A 17,463-nucleotide genomic window follows, 5' to 3' on the forward strand; every position below is an offset into this window, starting at 1 on the left:
AGCTTGAGTCCACCAGAGTGTACTCAAACATAAAGGCTTAAGATCAAGGCCAACCACCATATTTGTGTAATTCCTTGTAGTTCTGTTTCATGGAAAATTTCTGCAAGCTGTAGTTGTTGCTGTGACTGGGAATGTGAACTGAGATACAAGGGTGCTGGAGAATGTGACCGGAGCAATGTGCTAGTGGATCTTTGCAGAGCCAGCTTGTGTGATGGTCCATCTCATCTCTGATGCAGCTGGGAGAGCTGATGTGAGATCCAGACAGCCCTGTAGTGCAAGAAAGACTTGCTCTCGTTGGGCACAACTGCAAATGAGAAGCTGTATGCCTTCTGCTTTTGATTAGGAGGAGTATTTCAGACAGTTCTAGGGCTAAAGGCTGCTGGACTAAGGTGCAGTATTTCTTGGTTTGGGATTATACCCATGACATTGTCTTTGTCACAGCAGTGTAGAGTTGCTTTTAAGTGCTCCCCTGTCTGCTGGGTTTGAAGAGGCTGCTCAGCTCATGGTGTTGGTTTTCACTGCTTCTGTAGAATAGAGAATGTTCCCTGCCCTTACCTGATAACTAAAACACTACTACAAGGTGCAAGCATGAAAACTACTACTTTTGGAATGGAGCTTGGTTAGTTTGTGGGAGGGATTAGAGGAGAGAGGGCTTTAAATACTGGTGTCTGCATCCCTGGTATTGTGGGTTTGATGTTCCTAATTCAGTTTGGTGTAATCTGGTGTCTGACTGGCTGAATTTATACAGTGGTGCCAGTCCTTAGAGCCTCCTTTTTGTTTTTATCACCTTCCTCTTATGGAGTAGTTGAAACTGGCAGAGAAGGTGCAAGATCAGTGAAATGCTAGAGTAATCCCAGCATGGGACTGCAAGGCTTATTACATTATGGGAGGAAGAGGACCACTGCATGCATTACAGTGCTAAAAATATTCCCTGTGATGTGGGGCAGTGACACTAGCCACATGGTAACTGACTTGTTCTGGTAATGTGCTTTCTTGGCGATATCAGAGTGCAGGATAAAACTCCAATGTGGTGGTAGAGGCACAAAATTCAAAACCACATAGACTTGTATGTGACTCTGTGTGGAGCAGGGGCAGATATGAAAGTCACAGAATTATGACAGTGAACTAGGCAGGAATTGGAGGTGCAGTAGGAAAGGTGCACCTCAGGTTATAGAGCCTGGGAATCATGTCATCTGGGATGAGGGCAGTGCTGCCTCTGGAGGACTCACATTGTCCTTCTGGGCTGTTTGGAGGAAGGCATTGCTTTGACATGCATATGGACCAATGAAAAACTATCCAGAAAGAGTCCAAAACAGCTGCTGAGGATAAAAGTTGCAGGTAATGTGTAAGTGGAGAAATAAAATGCCTGCTTGTCTCACAAGCCTGCATGCTACAAAGTAATGACCGCGCAGAGCAGAGGAGAAACTTTTCAGAGTGTATAGTATCATACAGGAGGAAGGATATAGGGGGGAGGGGGAGTTTCCTGGTGAAGTCTGTCAGGCAATGGGTACATACCGTCATTTGCATGAGAAAAATACTCATGCTTTTAATTTCTGGTGTTGGATGTGCCTTGTGGTGATCAGGAGTGTGCCTATCTTTCCTTCTTTTATCCTAGGTCCAACACGAAAAATGCCCTTGACTGCCAGTGCCATGGACTTTTTTCAGCTCTTTGTCCCTGACAATGTACTAAAGAATATGGTGGTCCAAACCAACATGTATGCAAAGAAATACCAGGAGAGGTTTGGTAGTGACGATGCCTGGATTGATGTCACCTTGACAGAAATGAAGGCCTTCTTAGGCTACATGATATCAACCAGCATCCACCACTGTGAGTCTGTTCTCAGCATCTGGAGCAGCGGCTTCTACAGCAACAAGAGCATTGCACTTATCATGACACAGTCAAGGTTTGAGAAGATTCTGAAGTACTTCCACATTGTGGCCTTCCGCTCGAGCCAGACAACGCATAGCCTCTACAAAATCCAGCCTTTTCTGGACTCTCTGCAGAATGGCTTTGACTCTGCTTTCAGACCTTCACAAGCCCAGGTAAGAGTTAAGCTGTTCGCAGGGCACATCTGACCTGGTTGTCTCACTGGGACAGAAAGTGCACAGCACAGCTGCCTGGGGAAAGCTGCAGTGCCTCCTTGAAGCGAGAGAGAAAGCAGCACTGTCCTGTGTGAGGGCCCATCAGTGTCTGTCAGTGCAGGCACCAAACAGGTTTCAGTGGGAATGGTGCTCTCTGAGCTGCAGCTGTTTGCTTTAGTGACCTAAACAAGCCTGGACACTGCTCAGTGAGGCTGGCATTGGGTTTTGCTAACCTGAGGATGGGAGGTTGCAGGTTGTGCAAGGGTAGAAGGGGCAGAGCTGGTGGGGCTGGGCTGGAGGGATGGAGGAGTTGAGTTTGCTAAGGTGGCTGTTCCTGACCTTAGTAGTAGGTGCTTGCTGTATGGTCCAGTAACACTGCTGCTTCCTCATGACTGGAAAGGGAGACAGGTGAAAATCTTTTCATATTCATCATAATCTATTTAAACTTCATTCAATACAAATTATCCGCTTTTGAAGCTGTTGCTACTGGTTGTGTTCAGAAATCCGGAAAGTAAATGGAATAAGCATGAAATATGTTACTGCTTGATATAACTTTTCAATCAATTCTCTGTTTCCAGAACATAAACATTTCACTTAAGCATTTGGAAAGGGTGTTGTATCCATAGTCCTCTTACTTTTCCTCTTTCCCTTCTGAAGCATCCCATTTTTGCCCACTGCACAAAATTAATGAAGGCATAGATGCTACACATCCATTGAAGTGTGCCTAAAATAAATGGCGAGTGATTACAGTTTATTTTATAGACAATAAAAATCATACCTATATAACCCATGAGAGCACAGCTGCCTAAAAAGCTGTTAAGGTAGAGAAGGGAGGAGGGAAGAGTGTTCTCACTGAGCTATGCAAGGTATGTTTCCATTAAGACAAAACAGGCAATGAGAAACATGGAATTGTTGGGACTGAGCTCCCTTAAAGATATGAAATCTAATCCTTCTGGTTGCTAACTTCAATGGGCAGAAGATAAAGGCTTCAGAAATTGATCACTGTGCGTAATGCAAATGCTTAGAATGGTGTGCTGTGGCACACACTGTGAGTGCAAATCCATTAAGGGATAAGATTTTATTTGCATGTATATCCTTTCTCCCATTCCCCATCCCGAGTAAGGCTTGAGAACTGAATTGATAAAATCACAGCACCCTGTTTGCAATGGCAAAACATCTAAATCTTCACAAGCAAAACGTTTTATTATCCTGAGCTTGGTAAGGAGATGCTACTTAAAAAAAATAAGGGGGAAGAAGTAGAGACAGCCCAATTTTCTTCCTTTCTCCTCCACTTCTGTGCTCCTTTGTCAGTGTTTACGTCAGCGATTTCTATGCAGCATGTTTCAGTGATATTGAGTGGAACAAAAAGCACTAAAATACAGCTTCAAAAATAACCCTGTGAGAAAGAATAAGGTTTTGAATCTGTTGTTAAAAATACCCTAGTGTACCTCCAGTAGGCTTCTGGGGGATGTTCCAGGCCTCCTTCTGAAGGGAGCCTTGTGCGTGACATCCTCCTGGGTGCCATCAGTCAGGGCAGCACACTACTTGTCTCAAGAGCAGCAGGAAAGACCTCTCCCAGCAAATTGTCTTGAATGCAGACTGCAGTAAACATCAAACCCAGAATGCCCAGTGAGAAATACCAGAAATAATTAAAAATAATAAGACAGTTGCACAGAAACAAATGGAAAGATGAGAGGAAAGAACCACTTAGATGGGCTTTTGGAATTTCTGCCTCTGAAAGCCAATTGGAAAGGGGGACCCAGGTTTCTGTGATCAGTGATACCTGAAATCCCAAGGTCAGAATGGATTTGTTGCTTAAGGTACATTGTATCTTAAACATGAGACTTGTGGTACCTGGGTGGCTTGCTGCTGACCCGCAAGCTTTATGCTACCTTCTTGTAAGTGGCATCAAACAGCTAAATCACAGCTCCTGTTGAATGCAGCAGGGCTGTGTGGGCTTATGAGTAGGCTTGTTACTGATTTGTTTCCTCTGGCAGTGTGGACTCACAGAGCACAGATTAGGAAGATGCCATTATTAACTCACTCCTATGGACAGAGCAGGAACAATCTGCATCCATCAGGCAGTACAACATCTGCCTTCACACTTATTTCTTCTGTAGATTTGATCTTTTCTTTTTTGAGAGCTAGAAAAGATTCTTCAAGTGGAACTTCTGTCAGAAAATACTTAGGGTTTTTTTTCCTTGTCTGTGACCCCTTCCCCCACCCAAATGTGCTTGTAAAAATAACACCACAGTTGCTATGAAAGGAAACAGGGAGAAAGAACTATGCCAGCATACCAAAACAAAGAAGACAATCTAGTGAATTATAATTATTTTGCTAAATATACTGAGCAAACAAAAGGAAATAATTACTCTCCAGCTTATGAAGGAATTGAAAGTCCAGAACATTTTAATTGTGCATCAGCAGTGCTAGCTGTAGTTTCTGAAGTTTAAAAAATGGTGTTCTGACCTAGACTGGTAAAAAACAAATGACAGGAATATTCTCTGCATCTTATCCCTCCTCAGCATCATCTGTATAAATAAACACTACCTCTACCTAAGCAACAAGAGGTGGTGATTTGGGTCTGCTCTTTTGAGCAGCGTTATTTCTTTGCTACTTAGCTTTGTAGCTGTGCTACTATCTGCAAGCCTGAAGGCAGGGAGGATGCCCTGCCTGCACTTGGGAGGTATAGAGCAACAAATTCAAGGGTACTCACCTGCCAAGGATATACACTGAATTCCAGAAACCAGAGGAGTTCACGGAAAATAACATCACTGCTCAAATATCCTTCTGTGCCTGCTGAGTGTTTATATGCTCATCAGCAGGATGTGGCTAGACAGGATTGCTGTCTCTGGCTGTCCCTGACTGGTGCAGGAGAGGTCAGGAGCATAACTCCAGGCTCTCTCTGCTTCCCTCTCCCTCTAAAGTACCTTCTCTTTGATGTTTTGGAACCAAACAGTTTTGCATGTGCCCAGTGAAATATCAGCTGGGAACAGTCACCAGCAGGAGTGAATCCCTGGCAAAAAGAGAGATGTAAGTCCAACCTCTTGCTCCAAGGGCATGGTGCTCAACTTTGGCCAATTACTGGGCAGCTTCTTTGTGTTTCACTCTTGATGGTATCATAGGGTACAGCTAAGCAGTTTCAACATAGCTCTTCCAAAGCAGCTCACAGCTTTAGATGACAGCCTCTTTGAAAACACAGAGGGGCAACCTGCTTTTTTGTCCTCATGCTTATATGTTCATTTGATGTTGGGTATTTCCAAATTATAAGACCTTGCTTGTGCTGTACCTCTATATTTCAGATTTCTTGTTCTCAAAATGATTCTTTAGGAGTTGAGGGTGCTGGTCCCAAATGTGAATCATTCTGTCTTAGAGCTTCTGTGAGAGTGACACAAATACATAAATATATAGAGTATGCTGGCCAAATATAAGACAAGTATGAGCAAGAGAAAGACAGACAGAGGAACAATAGGAATATTGAGTTGCAAGGTAAATTTCTGATGTCCTGTAGCTCTTGGCCAGTTGATCCTTTTGTGATGCCAGATTTTAGGGAGAGTTTGGCAGCAGAAAATGATGAAACTTCATTGCTATTTTTAAGTTACCTAATGGTAATGGAGTGCTGTAAGAACCGACTTTTTGTTTCTTAAGAGGACTGATTGATGACTGAACAAATGGGCAGAGGAGCATGGAATCATGGCTCCACTGGAAGTCAGAGTTAACCTTTGAATGATGGCAGAGAGGAGCTGTAAAATGTGGAAAGGCCAAGCAGGACTTCAAAAATGAGAATAGAAAGAATCTGTCTGATATACTGGAGAAGAACTGTAATAGAGAAATAGAGAAAAGTGGTGTGGTCAGTGTGAGTGACTAGGAAAATGGCTTTCCAGCAGCAGTCTGTAGAAGAAGATTGCGTTATGTTGAATAAAAGTAAAACTGTTGCAGGATGATTGAGGGGTTTGGATGTAAACTTGTCTGGTTGGGTGGGTTGTTACTCTAAAATGAGTGCCATTTTAGAGCTCTTACTCAGAAAGCATGGAAAATGCAGGCATTGCCTGGCTGAGGAGATTTTGCAAGTAGGAGGTAAAGACTGACATTCAGATTCACTAGCCAGTGATATCTGCAGCAGGAGGAGAGGGATGTTTGCAATGACCAAAAAAGGAAATACTGAGGGGTTCTTAAGGGAAGGGAGATGCTCTCAAATGCAGCATAATGGAATCAGAACTGGCAGCTAGATATGCAAGCAGAGATGTCAGACACCAGCAAGAGAATTTAGATTAGACAGGAGGAGCTTTGGAGCAGAGAGGCAGAAGCACAAGCTATCCTTGCAGAAGGAATGACTGACTGTGCATCCAGACACGGTTACCAAGGGGCCTCTGCAGCTGGGTGGTACCCACCAAAAGCCAGAGACAAGGCAAGCTGAGGCAGCTTCTCCAGGAGACAGGCTGAAGAGACAGCCTGTGTTGTGGATGGCCATGGAGCTCGGGGGGAGATGTTTCCCGGATATGTTGGTTCATTATCTAAGTATATGGAGTCCAGGAGTTCCAAGTGCAACAGACTTAGTGATTCTAGGCTTTGTCTACAAGCCTGTTTGGACTCTGTGAGAGAGAATGGGTGGAATTTTGGTGTGGAAAGAGCACTGGAAATGGACTAAAATGGAGAAGAAAGAAAGGCACTCCTGACAGTGGCTGTTTTGTTCTGTGAGTGAAAGATATTGTGAGACAGAGCAATTGATGGAGTCCCATCTTGGAATCTTGCCTTTGCATCACTTGGAGTGCAAATACAGACTGGGGGGAAAACAAAGAGTGAAGGTTTGGCAGGTAGATCTATCAGGGATAAGGATTACTATGAGGAAAGGGAAAGGGAAAGGGAAGGGGAAGGAAAGGAAAGGAAAGGAAAGGAAAGGAAAGGAAAGGAAAGGAAAGGAAAGGAAAGGAAAGGAAAGGAAAGGAAAGGAAAGGAAAGGAAAGGAAAGGAAAGGAAAGGAAAGGAAAGGAAAGGAAAGGAAAGGAAAGGAAAGGAAAGGAAAGGGCAAAGCAACTAGATTAAGAGCTTCTGAGATCTGAACAGAACTGGGAATTTGAGAGAAGAAAATGAGGATGATTTCTATGAAGAAATCCACCAACTATCTTTCATCATAGGAAGTCAGAATAGGAAGAGGGAAGCGCTTGGGGAGTGAGAAAAAGATGGTGAAGAGGCGGCCAGGAATACGTGTAGGAGTGGTTAAGCCTGAAAGTAGATTTTTATCAAGGAAGATGAGAAGCAGGAAAGAATATGCCATGGGGGCAGTAAGCTCACTCCTGTAAAAGTGTGTATTGCTGCAACAGCAAGAATGGGGAATAGAGAGGGAGCAAATATAACTTTGCATGGGGATTTGCCAAATAGATGGACTTGAGATTACAGGAAAAGCAGGGAGACTGAGAATACAGGAGGGTGAACAAACTTATAGGATGGGCCAGTAGCAACAGGGCCAACTTTTGTCCTAAAAACACCATGTCAGTGCCAGGGGCAGGAACAGCTTATACAGTGCCTTGCTTCCAAAGTTCTTTACAGCTGTTGAAGCAGTGGTTGCATGTGGAGTGGGTGTCCCCCACTCTCTGAAGGAAGCTCCAGGGTTTTCAGTTCATTTTCTTGCCTGTCCACATTTTGTCTTTGCAGCAACAGCAGATCTTTCCCGAGTCTGTTCACATTTTTATTCTGTCTTCACAAAAGTTGAGTTGGAAATTACAGAGAAATTACTTAAATTCAGTACAGAGGAACGAAGGAGGGAAGGCAGGACTGAGCATGGGCAGGAAGAAAAGGAAGATGAAGAGAGGTTTTAAATATTCAGATTTGCTTTCTAGATGTAAGGCTGACAGGCCTTACTGTGTCATAGAAGGCAGAAAGAGTGTGAAGGGTAAACAGGATGCAGTCGAGCTGCTGCAAGGAGAGTTGATGCTGTGGTGCAGAGGAAAAAAGCTAATGACAGAGGGTAGAAGATGTCCTAAGGTCATGCTTATACAGCCTTTTCTTTCTGCTGCTCTCCATCCTACAGCAGGGGAGATTATAATAGTGAAACCACACAACTCAATGGGATCTAGCAGGTAAGAGAGCCTTTCCAGAAGCTGAGAAATTCTTAACCATGTATCTGACCCTATCCCAAGGATGTGCTCCTTTCCTCTGCACTTGAGAAGCAGAAAGGCAAAAGCAAGTTTAATGTTTGCAAAATGCTGTTCAGAATCCTCTGAGGCAGAAGTGGGAAATGCCCCAGGTGGCCTTTAGATAGGGAGGGTTGTGTTCTGTGTGGACCTTGAGAGAGGAAGATTTGGCTTCAGTGGGGAAACAGGGCAGCTGCAGCTGGAAGAACAAATAGCTTTGTGTGCAGCTCTCCTTGCTCACATCTGCATTTTGGTGTATAATTTGAACATTTTGCAAGAGTGCTTTCAGATGGTCCTGTGAATGTTTCATGAGTCGTTGCGAAGTGGAGTGCGTATAAATGACAGTGTGCAGCCATCACTGCGTGGGGAGGGCACGGGTGCCTATTTTGGGCTGACAGAATCATGTTCAGCAAACATCTTGTGTTCAGGAGGCAAGCAGCTGCTCATCTCTGGTGCTTAAGTGCTCACCCACCACATCTCTCCTACAAGTGTCACTCCCAGGTTTAGTGTGGCTTTGTTCTCATTTCTGCCATGGACTGCACGGATGTGCACTAAAGCAGCACACATGCAGGTGTGGAAAGGCTTTGTCTGAGGGTGGAAGCCTCTGCATGCCTGTGTCTGAGCCTGTCTCCTGGAGGGATGGTCACTGGAAAAGAACAGACTCCTTTAAATTATAACCCTCTGACTATTTTGCATGTCTTTACAAGGGTATGAATTATGGCCTGCTGGGACTGCTTTCCCCACACGTACAAGGAGGGGAGCCTGCAGTGACTTGCTCTGATTTAGATGTACATGGCTGAATTTGGCCAGCATTCATCAGCTGAGACCTTTCAACAGTTTGCAAGACTTTGTACTTTCACAAGTGGCTTGCTAAATGCTTGCACATGGTGCACTCAGGTGTGTTTATGTTATGCACAGCTGCCCATGAGCTCTGGGGAGCTACTGGTACTTTGCTATAGGTGAGTTCCACAGTGTGATACCTAGCAGTAGCACACTTCAGTTTTGCTGCTAAATTAATGGAGAAAAGTGTAACAAAACAGTTCTGAGAAACAGGGAACCACTTACATAATCTGAATGCAGAATGCAGAAAGTGCTTCGTTTTCACAGGTCTTCATTACTTGCTCCAGTCTGTCTTAGCTTTTCTATTCCTGCCTCTGGTGGTTTATCCCTGCCTCCTTTTGACAATTTTTTCAGCTCCTGAGGCAAGAGAGACTTCCCTAAAGCTGCTGCTGCTAGGAAAAATATTTTCTGTCTCTTCACCACCTCCTCAAGTGGCAGCAGAAAGCATCTTTTCCTCCCTTAATTTCTCTCTCTCTTTATTATGTCTTTTCCTTTGCTATAACCAAGGAATGTACTTTACAACAAATTGTAGGGGATGGTTGGGTGGAAAACATTCTGCCAAACAATATGAAACTTATGAAGAAGTATGGAGAAGGATGCTGCTAAAAATCCACTCTCCCTGCCCCATCCCCTGTATCATTTTGGAGGGATGTTGAATTGTAGCAGATAGTAAGAAGTGAGAGCTGTGCCTTGCAATGTTTGCAAATTATATGTAGAACAGCTATCCATAATGGGGTGTGCTTGGCCAGGCTGTGGTTTTTGTTGGATGGTAGCATCAAACAAAAATGGGTTTCATTCTCTGTTTGGGGTGATGCACACAAGCACAGTGCAAGGGTTGTATTTCCTTGAAAGCAATTAAAGCACCTTTTTTTTTAGCAATCATGCATTCTTCCATTTCTTTCCCTGCCTCTTTTCTTGCCACTTGCAGGTACTACACGAGCCCCTGATAGATGAGGATCCTGTTTTCATTGCGACCTGTACAGAGAGGGAGCTGCGCAAGAGGAAAAAGAGGAAATTCAGTCTTTGGGTTCGGCAGTGCTCATCCACTGGTTTCATCTGCCAGGTGGGTTTTACCTCTTCAAATGTCTTCATTCAGTTCCAGCAGGGCCTTGAATGTATTGCAGGACCAAAGGTAACAGTCACTTCCCTTGGTTACCTGGCTGGGGGCTGCAGTCTGAATGCAGGAGGCCTCTGACTCCTGCGAATACGAGACATGAAGGACAATGATGACAGGTTCCTGATGCTTTGTTTGCTGTATGATTTAACTGAGAGTTTCTGTCTCTGATGCTGTCCATCTGGCTGCCAGCCTTCAGCTAATTACATTGAAATGCAGTTAAAAGGTCTGTCTGTATATCCTAAGTTTATCTAAATGTCTAGGTACTGTGACTTATGTAATTTTGAATGAGTCAGATTTTTTCTCTATAACACTGCACCTGTGATAGCCAGCGGTGTCCAATAGACTAAATCAATATGGTACCAAGATGTCAATTTTTCTGTGAGAAACATATTAGTGGGGGCCCTTATTACGCATCTTTTCACACATCTACCTCTCAATCAAAGCAATAAAACCTGATGTGACTTGAAGGTGAGATGTCAGCCGGAGTGAGAGACATGTTAAAGGGTTTGTTTGTATTGTTGTAAGGCATTGGGAACATCTTCTCAAATTCTTAGATTCCCCAACAGCTGATGTATTTTGAGAGCCCTTGAAAAATCTGGTCATTTATTTTGATGCTTAGAGGTGAGGGGGCAGATGTTTACCAATATTTCTTTCTCCCAAGAGCTCCTGTGAAAACGTTGCATCCCACATGTTCTGGAGTGGTGGTACAGAGGTAGGATGTGCACACTGCTTGCTAAGGCTGAATACATGTCAGAACAGGGCCTGTGGATTTGCTGCAGTTGAACATTGGTTCAGAGCAGGATTTGGCTGGTGAATCATTATGACTGTTTGAGTAGCTGTGCAGGAAAAGAAGCTCACTGGGAACACAGGTTTGTGTTTTCAGCAATGCTGCTAGCTCTGAGAAGAAATTTAGGATCCTACCTCTTCCATCTAGGTTTTAAAGCATCTATTTTGTCTGATACAAAATAGACTCACCTTGTGAAGCATCCTTGGAAGTTTCTGCTCTCAAAGCTCTTGGAAAGTAATTTGCTATATAGAGGCAGTGTCTTTGATCTCCAAGGAGAGCTTCACCAGTCCTACATGCAGTTTATTACTGAAGTGGGCCCAGCGAGCACAAAGTCTGCTCATCTCTTGCCACACTCCCCCCAGCCAACTGCCACAAAACTAATGAGTCTTCAGACATGCCAGAGGTTTCAGATTCTGAGCCATAATTATGTTGCACCTCCTGTCCTGTCCACTGAGAGGCTAAATTAATGGAATGTCAAATTAAACAGAATAGATGCTCAGCACCACCCTAATCCTCCCACTCCCTTAATGAATTAGATGCTCGTGCTTCACTTGCATCCGGATGACGTCCAGGATTATCTTACCAGCTGCCTTCTATTTTCATTCCTTGACTTGGCTGTCATTATCAGCATGCTGAAATGACTGGGTGAAAGGGACCTTAGGGACCAGTGAAAAAGACTGTACCTTCATGCTAAAATGGAAAAACCTGATCTGGGGAGGATGGGCAACTTCAATTATTATGTGATTGAAATGCTATGTTCATTTATGTGTCACACTTAAAAACAGTTTTGCAGAATCCAAAGCATTTTTGGTGGTTATTTGGTGTATTTAGAGTATTAAAACAGAGGTTTTGATTTTTTTTCCTGTGTTAAACAAAGGGAGAAAATTGATCTAAACCGGAAATAAATCCAATGCTTTTCCCTTCATGTACACACCTTTCCTTCCATCTCTTGTGAAGCTGCCACCATGAAGAAAGGACTTGTTTTCTAGAAGTTGAAGACTGACCTGTCTATCACCTGCCAAATCTTGGAAAAACCTTCAAAATATACATATTCTTTAATACTGTCTGGGTGAATTCCCTCCCTCACTGCTTCTACATGATGACATTGAGGTCCTTTTATTCAAGATAAAATAAGACTATCAACACATCATAAATCAGGATAATTCAGTTTCAAAAATTTGAATAATATGTATCTGTAAAAGGTAGGCCCACACAGAAGAGAGGAGAGACCTATATGTGACAGGTTTTCAGGGACAAAAGGAACCTCAAGAGGTCTTTGATGCTCCTGGCCAAAAACAATGTCCCCCAGTCCTGAATTAAGCCTTGTGTTAAAAAAAAGATGCATCTGAGGAGACATCTTAGTTTTCCCAGTGTTCTGCTTTGCCTATGGTGAAAAAGATTGGTTGGTTTTTCCTAATGAAAAATGGATGTACCACATGCTGAGTTACTGTGTGAAATCTGGTTGACAGCTCACAGGTCAGTTGTTAATATTAGGAGTTTCAGCTGCTTGTCTCCTCAAATTCCTGTTTGTGCTTGTTCTTGTGAACAAAACTTTGAATCAATTTTTTGGATATGAGTAAACACTTCTTTTTGATGGTTCATCATTTGCTATTTTAAGGAAATGGTGTTTGGTTAAAAATCTAGCCCAATAACCCATTCATGGAACAGAAATGGCACAAAGCTCAAGTGCTGCTTGTGGACATAAGAAGGTGCATGGGCTTATATATTCATAATATAAATAATGTTTGAATATTACACTAATTTTCTGTCTTCTGTACTCCAGATAACTTGACTGCACCCTGACAGTTAATTGTTTTAAAATGGATGCACAATTTCAGATTGTATCTCTGCTTCAGAAAATCTCAAGCAGAGCAATCTTGTTGCAGTGAATAGCTGTGTTGGCTGAGCATCTCTTCACGGTCAGCTGGCCAAGTGGGAACATGCAGGAAGGACACATTATTCAAACAATGGAAATATATGTCTGCTGCAGTTGGGGACACAAGCAAAACCTCTCAGAGGGCTCAGAAGGGCTCCAGGAGAGCTGACTTTGGCAAAGTAGGTGGCAAAACTGCCCTGATACCATTGCCTTTTTCATCTGCCCGTAACACTGGACATCAAGGTGGCAGCAGCTGCTGTGGGAGAGGGCTTGGGCCGTCTCATTTCTTTCTCTCTGATTCAGGGGGAACAACAAACACAGCTTGCAGGACTTCAGGTGTGCCTCTCTGCTCCATCTTCTGCTTTTCTTGTTTCTTTTCAGTCTACCTCCCTACATACTGCTTAGCACCTCTATTTCCCTACTTACCATGGAGACACTTTTAAAACCAATATTTTAATGTCTTGATTGCAGTTTAAATTATTGAAGTAGCTTAAAAGTCTTTCGTACAGTATTTGCTTAGAGTATATTTAAATAGTAAGTCATGCTATTTAAATCAAAACTCCAGCTGTGTCAGGTTTTTTTGTGAGTTCTTATTTCTTTCTTTTTCTCGGAAAATCTGGAACACTTGATTATAAAAATGGTTCATAAATATGATTGGTAGGACTATTTCTCATTTTAGATATAGCAATATCACTCATCAAAAAATGATGAAGAAAATTCTCAAATTCCTTACCAGGGCTAGTTATTTTCTCCTGGTGAGACATATCATGCTCTCTGTTTGCATTCTTGTGTGGCTCTAAAGGAATGAGCATGATTATGAGTAACTATTACTATGTGATGCCTAGTCCTTGCATAGCTCCTCCTGCACAAGAAGGTTTTCTGATCATTTTGCAGGAGAAGTAAGCACAGGATGCTGGTGAACCCCAGCACATGGAGAGCTGGCAGAACAAGGTATTCCCATAGTGCCTCATCCTGAAGCACAGACTCATCCATAGCCCAAATGTAACCCTCAGACAGTCCCTGACCCAAAGAGCCATCAATTAGCAAGATGAAAGACTGTACTTAGATGGTAGAGAGCACTGCAAAGGGACAGTCAGGCAATATTAATCACTCTGATAGGCAGTAATGGAATTAACTCATCAACATTATTATTTGCTTTAAAAGCTGGTATCATGGTGAGGAAAAAATTAGTTTACGGATGTGCATATCCTTTCCTATGCACTGAGATTAATTTTATTTTCTGAGGCTATACTGGAGACTTCTCCCTTCCCACACCTCCTCCCTGCCCCTGAATATCTGGACTCTGCACTTGCTTATATTCCCTGGCAGAAAATTCTTGCAATAGTGCACTTCATTTTCACAAATATCTCTGTGAAATATGTTACTCAGATTTATGAAGCCCTTTAGGTCCTTGTGCTGGGACTGACTTTGAGTTTCCACCTTCCACTGCTTCCCATGAAGTGATGAGTCAGAACAGAGTAAGGAAAAGTACTGTGTCTCTGCATCTTGAGTCTTTCTATGGTCCTGAAGAAACAGTGATTTGCATGACAGCCATGTTTAAAGAGTGAAACCTGGATCAGGGTAAAAAAACCCTGGATCACTACCTGAGAGGGTGAGAAAGGGCTCTTTCTGCAAAGAGCAGCAGTCTCAGTGAAGGGAGATGTCTGAGGTTGCTCCACAGATCAATGGCAGAGCTCTCAGTGGCAGCAAAAAAAACCCCCCAAACAATGTAAACACCATGCTTCTATAGTATATGCTGTAGTTCATGTCAGACAGAGTAGCTACAGCCAGCTTGAATACTTCATAACCCCATTGATTTTACAGAGTAAGAAATTCCAGAATTTAGAGAAACTGAGATTATGCCCCAAAGAATTTATAATTTCACAACACACCACATAAGTGCATTCAGTCAATGGGGTAAATAAACCTAGAGTCAGTTTTGTTTTCAAGGTCAGAGTTGCAGGAGAGTTGACCATCTGTGCACTTGTTTAATAAGCTGCTCAGAAATGTTGGTGTTTCAGCCTATTTAAGTTCTGTTTAGAGATTAGTCTGAGCCCTTGCATTTCTTTAAACAGGGCCCTGATAATTCCTCTATTGCTAGAACAGTTGCATCTGGAACACACAGATGTAGCAGCTGCTTTGAGGAGGTTCTCAAGGTCAGGCTTTGTCGGTGAGGGGATCCCAGGAAATCTGATCACCTTCCTTTGTCAGCCACTGGTGACTGGAAAATCCTATCTACTTTCTTCCTCTGGCTCCCACCCAGCTCTGGCTTTTAATGCATGTGGTTCTGTAATGTCAGCATCTGAGAATCCCAGATCTCAGTTAAAAGTCAATTATCCTCTTGCTCACCAGTGTTAACTGGAAAGGTATTTTTGCACATGTGTGATGGGCCAGTCCTATTCATTTTATGGGCGTTACAATCTTACCATGTTTCTAAATGAATAGGAAACCAAACCTAAATGTGATCTAATGCAAATATCTGTCTTACATACAGTCTTAGTGTCTGTTTTCAAGTGTGAATGAAAGTTATTTTTAGTTCCTATCTGAGCTGCTTGGAGTTTATGACAATAAAACTACCTGTATGGTTGTGTCCTTTCTGCAGCTATTCTCAGGGCAACTTTGCTTGGGAAGGAGACTTTAAAGCACCAGAGCCCCCTTTTGTGAACTTAATAGGTTTGCTGTAGGAATGCTCCTCATGGATCCCATCCCTTTGTGCTGGGTGCAATAAGCAGAACTAAAAAAAACTCTCTGCTCTAGGAAATTCAGGATCTAAGTGCAAGAGCCTTAAGCTTCCTATAGCAAATCTCTTTAGTTCAGACACATTTTGGCTGCCCAGAGAACTCTGGAAGCAGGCTGAGTGCAGCAGTGTTTCTTGGCTAGTCCACATGGCAGATCTCTGGGACTAACTCACTGCTAGGTGCCAGTATAAACCCTACTCCTGGTGAGCCTGCATGGGCCAGGCAGTCATCAGCCTTGTGGTTCCTCCTTGGAAATGGCTGGGTCCTTGTGTCAGTGATTTGTCACTCAGTTTTACCTTAAGATTTTACACCCTTTTAATGTATTTTCCTCCTTGAGCTGCTGTGTGTTATCCCCTCAACAGTTACAGCCCTTCTGATAGTTTATACTGCTCCTGCCTTGCATCACTTCTACATCTTCCCACTTACACACCTTCTCACAGCTCAGCTGTAATTTTCATGGAAAAAACTGAGCCAATGTTGTGCAATTGTGTGGCACCAGAGTGAAGCCTCAGTCATGGACTTGAGCTGGGCTGCCAGTTACACAGAGGAAGCCTAGAAAAGTAGCATTAAGAAAAAAGAGGACCAATGTATTGATTAGCAATTGCCTTTTGGGATTGCATCCTTTCTACGAAAGGCTTCGAAGAGCAAAAGTAAAGAGCCCTGCTGAGATGGTGATGATTTCCAGCCAGACAGGAGAAGGGCAGCATGGAAAGAGGTAAATGTGGGCTTGTGTGACATTGGTTGTTGGATGCTTGGCTTCACAGGGCAAGTGTGAGCAGGAATCACTACACTGACACGGTATAGGAGATCAGTGGGGAAGCCTAGACCATAAAGGCTTGTCTCCATTTTCCAGCCCCATTTCCTTTTGATGCTGCAGAGAAGAGGGAAGTGGTAGAAGGCTGGCATGGCTAAAGCAAAGGGTTAGGCAAGTCATCTGAGGGCTGAAGTGCTGTCTGGATGTCAAGATACATTGCAGCAAGGCCAAAGTAAAGAAGGATGATTGCAGTAATTGGGAGTTAAGCCAGACAGTTCTTAGGTATTTGAAAGAATTGGAAATTATTTACATGGAGCTGTTAGAGAAAATGAATCTCCCTGATCTAGATGTGGCTGCCTGGGAGAGGGTACAGAGAAGAATCTGCATTTGTTGATCCATGAATTGTTGACCCATGGGTTGTCAATCTGCCATGCAGGTAAGATGTTGTTGTGCCCTCAGTGACAAAGAAATCAAGGAAAGGAAAGCAAAGAACTCTAAGCCACATTGAACTTGCATTGTCAACTGTACCAGCATCTTTTTGCCAGTCTCACAAAGATCTTTTTAGAAACTTTGAAGAATATATGCAAGCAGAACAGATGCTTGTCACTCCACAGCACAAAGATATTAGCTGCATCCATGAGTGTTAATGCAGATTGAAATAATTCTAAATAGAATGCAGAGGGGGAAAAGAAAGGGATCAAGTAAAGAGCTTTGTTAGGAACACCAGGAAGTAGCTGGGAACAGGTTGGGAAAACGGTATGTTCTTGCATACCCTTTAGAAAATAGCCTTTAGAGTAGCCGGAAGAAAATGAAGAGAGGCTAGAACAAATGAAAAAATCTGGGCTCAGTAAGAGCACCACCACTGGTGCCAATATCTGCTAGACAAGAGCTGTCTGGGAAGAGATCATTAAAGAAGCAGAGGGTATGAACTGCAGCAGATTTGGGATGGAACTGGAGAGGAGAATCTCCCAGCAGTGTCAGCAATGGCAACAGTTGAAGGTGAGGTTTAGGATGAGGGGAAGACTGACTGAGGTGGGATCTAGAAAGTAGTGCTAGGAATGCACAGTTGTGGGTGGGCTGTGAAGCCTGTAGAAAAAATAAAGTTATTTTTTCAATAGCTATCAAGGATCGAAAAGTC

At 43.2% G+C, this 17,463-nt stretch overlaps 1 protein-coding gene across 1 annotated transcript in view; it reads left to right on the plus strand.

Annotated features, from left to right (window-relative positions):
• PGBD5 (piggyBac transposable element derived 5) overlaps positions 1-17,463 on the plus strand; it is a 67,506-nt gene that overhangs the window by 23,922 nt on the left and 26,121 nt on the right. The window contains exons 2-3 of the mRNA XM_058019795.1: positions 1,616-2,043; positions 9,982-10,116. Coding sequence (XP_057875778.1) covers positions 1,616-2,043; positions 9,982-10,116 — 563 coding nt within the window. The remainder of the gene's footprint in view (positions 1-1,615; positions 2,044-9,981; positions 10,117-17,463) is intronic.

The sequence above is a fragment of the Melospiza georgiana genome, chromosome 3 (genome assembly GCF_028018845.1).
Source record: "Melospiza georgiana isolate bMelGeo1 chromosome 3, bMelGeo1.pri, whole genome shotgun sequence".
Taxonomy (NCBI): Eukaryota; Metazoa; Chordata; class Aves; order Passeriformes; family Passerellidae; genus Melospiza; species Melospiza georgiana.